This window comes from Mytilus californianus, unplaced genomic scaffold (genome assembly GCF_021869535.1).
Source record: "Mytilus californianus isolate M0D057914Y unplaced genomic scaffold, xbMytCali1.0.p SCAF_8, whole genome shotgun sequence".
In the NCBI taxonomy this organism is placed as follows: domain Eukaryota; kingdom Metazoa; phylum Mollusca; class Bivalvia; order Mytilida; family Mytilidae; genus Mytilus; species Mytilus californianus.
The window spans coordinates 34153591-34159524 of NW_026262734.1; the positions used below are offsets into that span (position 1 = coordinate 34153591).

A 5934-nucleotide genomic window follows, 5' to 3' on the forward strand; every position below is an offset into this window, starting at 1 on the left:
AAAATAAATTCGTTACTGCAAGAAAAAGATCGAGTAGATAAGGCTACAAAACTGTTGCAAAAAAAAGCGAAAAAAAATATATCTTACAATCAGTTCTGCAAGGTTTCATATGTTCATGTCAAATTCTGTAATATACCATTCGACTTGAATAAATTTTTTAGAATATCTAACGACTAACAGTTTTCAGAAACGTTTCCGCATAGTATTTAATCAAAATCGGATGTATTTGTGAGAGGCCAGGAAGTTCATAACATATCAGATTATTAGAATGAAAATATATTTGACGTAAAATATTGGTATTCCTTGAGTGATTCCTACAAATCAATCATGTTTGTATGACAATTAAACATGCACTACTTGAACTTTGACTATAATCATTTAAATGATAAATTAAGGAAGTGTTTCGTTGCACTTCAATACTAAGTATTTAAGGAAGTATTAAATTTCACTCTTTAAATTGTGCAAATGTCACGTGAGATATTAAGAGTTATTTGAAATAAAGAAACAGATAAAGACGGAATAAAAATATATATCGAGTGAAAACAGTTATTGATGATTAATCAGTTTGATAGCATTTTAAAAAATAGCGAAGCTAAGCCTTCAAGGATGAGGATTAACATTATTTTGATAACATTTATCTTGCAGGTTTTCACAATGATTCAAGCATTACCACATAATCATATTGAAGAAGACATGCAATCATTATTCAATAGAACTGATTTAAGATGTCCAATGAAATGTAACAAGGTACCGACATTGTTTCAGATGTCCTGCTGTATTTGTCATTCCAAATCAGATGTTGAAAATCTGGGACCTTTAGCAATAGTAAACAAAAGAAACCATTATGGTTCGGAAATTGTGAATTATGGAGGTAAACATAAATTTTATGCGCTGAATCATCGACATGGCCATCTTGAATTTATGCCTGGGAATACCTGTAATTTTAAAGGATTGTTCATGATAGATTTGTCTTTTAACAAGATAAAGACTTTAGACACAATTTCGTGCTTGAAAAACTTAGATACCCTGATGCTTCGTGGCAACACTATTCAGTATATGAATAATTACACGTTCGTGAATATGAGGTTCCTTCGTATAGTTGATTTATCAATGAATAAAATCAGTTTAATGGATCCAGGTTTTCTCTTTACTATGAATGGAAATTTATTTTACATTAACTTATCTTTTAATGAGATGCCTACTCTGGATATTACAAATGCAATTGCAACAAAACAGGAATATTTTTGTCTGGTAGATTATTCCCATAATACAATAAAATCCCTAACAAATGACCAGACATGGGTATTAAAATCGAATTCCACAGTCGGGCACGGAGGAATGGTGAATCTATCAAATAACTCACTTACCTCGTTTTTTGATGTGAATACGTTGCGTTTTCTTGGATTTGAACACCCTCTCCTAATTGGAAGACTTATGTTCTATGGATTTGACTTAAGAGATAATAAATGGAACTGTGACTGCAAAGTGTTTCAATTTGCCAAAGCAGCAGAACGACTTGTACAGGTAATGACAAGGGATTACTTTGACGTTAAATGTTATTCCCCGAGAACCTTAAAAGATAGACTAATTGTTACAATAATAAAAGAACGTCAATATGATGGTTTGATTTGCAATTTATCGTTAGCCGAAAAGTGTCCACCGAGATGTCGCTGTATATATCAACCAGCTGTCAGAAATAGGACTCTCATTGATTGTTCGGATTTGCATCTCACAAAGCTTCCACTCATGCTTCCTGATTATAATGTGTTAGAGGTTGATTTATCAAATAACAGCCTACACAATCTGACAAACCAGTTTAGTCACATACATAAACATGGACGAAATATTAAAAACTACTTCGAGCGTATTCGTTTATTTAATGTTTCAAACAACCATATCCGAATATTACCACGCTCAAATTTGTTTCAGTTAAGGGAAGCAGAAATCGATTTTAGAGGAAACAATATTTATTCATTACATAGATCTATTGCGGACTTAAACCCTTGCAACATTTATCTAGACACCATAGAGATGCAATGTGAATGTGAAGATATTTGGTTGCAACAATGGCTTCCTAAGAGTGATTCTAAATGTAACAAAAATGTACAAGTGTTGTGCCGGTTCAAAGGACAATTAATTTCCATACAGAATATGACAAGGAAAGACCTTGGATGTAGAATACCGGATACTAATGTTATATGGATAAGTACAGTTATCGTTGCAGTGTTTATTACTGTCGTTTTACTGTCAGCAAGTATATTTTCCTTTCGATTCGAGATATTTATAATTGGACGGAAATTCATAAAATATTTCAGGGGAAATTCTTATCCTTTGACATTGTTTTACGACGTATATATTGCGTGCAATGAAGAAGATGAAAAGATTCGTCTGTGGCTAACAACGCATTTACTGCCTACTCTAGAGGTGAACAACATGCTAAAGGTGTTTTGGCCCTGCAGAGATAGTGAAATAGGAGTACCTCGCGAAGAAGAAATGATACAAGTGATGTCCCATACTCAAACCTTTATCATCATTTTGAGTGAAGAGTATAAAGGACCTGTTCGATGGAATGAAAAAGAATGGAAACATGCCTGGCACAATTATACACGTGATCTGAACAGGGAAATTATTATTGTTAATTACGATTTACTGGAAGCAAATGAAATCGCAAAGCAATATTTGGGAGCCTTTCTCCGAATTGGACAATTTATTGATTTTTCTAATCACAAGAAGTCGATAGAGGACGAAATAGCCTCCTTATTTACAAAACAAGATAAAAAGTTAAAAAAACCTGCTAGCAAAAAATGTACTCATTCCCAAATAAATGACGAAAAATTCCCATTTCTTAAACATTATCCTTTATATTCAGAGTTTCGATGTAAGAAATAGCAGATATACATTCGATATTGTATAATTTATCCTTGACATATCATATGCTATACATAAATAATTATAAACCTTTTTCTAAAAGTTCTTTCTCCAATTCTGTTTCAGGAGACACATATTTTTTTTATTTTGTGTTTGCATTAAACTTGGGTCTTTTCCAAATGATAAATAGGTTCAATTTAAAAGGAAGACTTCCTGGTCTATTTTTAAATGGTTAACTACTTCAAAAAAGTTTAAATTGCGTATAGTGATTTATTATATTGCATGTAAATATTTGAAATAATGAAATCAATAGCTATTTTGTAAGTGGTTTTAAAATTAACAAGTACATAACAAAATTGTAAATGAGGCCCTTCATGGATGTACCTGTTTATCGTCGTTCATAGATTTTTGCAATGTTAGCATTTGTAAATAAACTCATTATATATACCAGGATTTAAATTTGGTACGCCATTTGTGCGTTTCGTCTACAAAAGACTCATCAGTGACGCTCTAATCAAAAAAGTAAAATAGGCCAAATAAAGTAATGAAAACCTACAATTCCTCAAGGAATACAAATACATCTAAGATAATCTATGTAGTTGTCTAAAAAAAAACACATAAAAAGTAAAGACTGAGTAACACGAACCACACCAAAAACCGTAGTTATCTCAGATGGTCTGGAAAGGTAAGCAGATTCTGTTCAACATGTGCAATAAGAATTGTTGCTCATATAAATACGAATTTGATGATTTAGAATGCCCAAAATTGATGCTTTATATTCAAAGATTCGATAAAATTTTGGAATTATTAACTAAATTTCAAATGACAAATCAAAAAAGGAAGAAGATATCAACGGACAATTAAAAACCATAGGTTCAAAAAATACTACAGTAGTCAAAAACCTGAATTCACGAAGTCGAATATCTGTAATAAAATAGACAAAAATTCCACGGACGATCTTTGCTAAAATGAATATGAAAAAGATGCAATTTAAAGAAACTCTTATTAAAATAAGGTTGCTTATATATGTTACCTTAGTCTTTAGTGGATAGTTTCTTTGATGTCATCACTCTCTCCAGCTTTGCATGCACATACATATTTTGATTTTACTTGGCATATACTTAACCCTTATGCATATCTAGAACCCTATTCATTTTCAAGTTCATAGATCAAAGTTCAAGGTCACAGTGGGACTTATAATTTCTTTAACACCCTTGTTAGCACTCTAGACTCAACATCGTTCCAGGGATTTTGACCAAACTTTGCACATACTTAGTCCTTATGAATATCTAGAACCTTATTGATTTTCAAGGTCTATGTCAAAGGCCATACATCAAAGGTCAAGGTCACAGTTGGACACTTAAATCCCTCCAAATTATGTAATTTTAGCTGACAAAATTTATGCAAACCGTGCACCAACTGTTACACCATATAAGAGATATCAGCTAAGACGGAAAACGCCGATGGAAAAAAGGAAATGTAAAAAAGTAAATAAAAGAATGTCTGAGTGTCGTGTGTATGTTGAACACGCAATACGAAATTTGAAGACATTCATGGTCGTTGTAACTTTATGGAGACATCATAGGGAAGAATTAAATCAAATAGTTGAATTATGTGCTGGACTTGTTGAGAGACAAACTTAGTTTTTTTCGTATTAAACAAATGCTACCCCATCATACAATTCTTATGTTATTAGGCAAGCGACTACAAAATCCCAAATTTGCATTTTAAAATAAAGCATCGAGCATTCATCTTGTGTAAAAGAAGGACTTGTGTTTTGCAAAATAAATTGTTTTATTCTGTTTGTTTTTTTAAATCGTTCCGGAATGAGAGTAAAACAATAGTTTGTTTCCACTGGGAGTTAAGGCGGGACAAAAATCTTGTTCCTTTAGTTTTTTGCAAGAATTTGTTGATTCTGTAAAAAAAAAGAAACATCCCCCTTTTTCCACAATAGATAAAGATTTGCTTTATTGTTTTATTATTTTTTTTGCATTCTTTAATCAAATAATTACAAATACATGTATGGTTATAATTATCTTTAATATACCACGTAATTGATTTTAAAATACATATTAAATAATTAATTTTGGTTTTTTTAAAAATGTTCGATTGATAATGTCTTGCATACTTTAAATAACGTATTTCAGCGGTATCAAACACGCCCATACAGGTAATAAAAACCGATAGAGTATTTATACTTTTGGAGATGACCCCCACACCATATTGTATTCATCTGCCATCCAACACGAGCGCCAACAGTAGTATTGACTTTCTAACACATCTATTATGATAGGTTATTTTTCGAAACGGTGGCCACTTATTCATTGTTCAATTTACACCAAAAAAAGGAGCGATACACATAACCGATCAAGTTATATTTTTTTGTCATACAGTTTGAGTTCTGCAATAATACGTATCTCTTTCGTTGAGGCTGTACTTTGGTGAAATTTTAAAGATCTAGAATTTAAAATTGATACTATAAGTCAGAAGAGCATAAGTCAAGGAACAAAATAAGCTAAAAATATTGACAGATTATGGAACTCCTTTTCGATATATTTATCTTTTTTAAAATGGGGGGAAAAGGCTGACTCGGACTTTAATCTTATATTTGCATTGGTATTATTTTGGTCTCGAATCGAAAGAAAAATAAATAATACACATTTGCTAGGGTCTGATGTATATTCAGATATATTTAAGACAAGACAGGAAATGGATAGTACAATAGGAAAACTTAATTGATTCCATACATGAGAGTTTTGTATAAAACTCGCGATAAAAATAAAGCAACTTACTAGTTACAAGAAAAAGTAAAACTTTTAACTGTCTAACATTGCATTTACCGTGCGGCGTATAGCGGAACTATGTACATGAATATTTTGTACTGAAAAAATATATCAATCATATATACAGAGGAAGAATCATGTATATAAAATAAGTTGTATTAATTCTTACTCTTTATGTTTGTAGAAAATTAATCATTCAAAAGTTTGAATACAAATTATTTATCATAATACCATATAAAGCATGAAAACAATTATGCTATAACTATAGTAAATGAAAACAGTT

General features: G+C 31.3%; 1 protein-coding gene across 1 annotated transcript; it reads left to right on the forward strand.

Moving 5' to 3' along the window:
* The first annotated feature begins 496 nt into the window (after positions 1 to 496).
* Positions 497 to 3315, forward strand: LOC127711767 (uncharacterized). The gene has a single exon (XM_052217889.1). The coding sequence runs from the start codon at positions 553 to 555 to the stop codon at positions 2887 to 2889; it is 2337 nt and encodes a 778-aa protein (XP_052073849.1). The 5' UTR covers positions 497 to 552; the 3' UTR covers positions 2890 to 3315.
* Positions 3316 to 5934: the final 2619 nt, after the last annotated feature.

What these genes read in the sequence shown, in the direction of transcription:
- LOC127711767 (XM_052217889.1), top strand. Translation starts at nt 553, where the DNA reads ATGATTAATCAGTTTGATAGCATTTTAAAAAATAGCGAAGCTAAGCCT.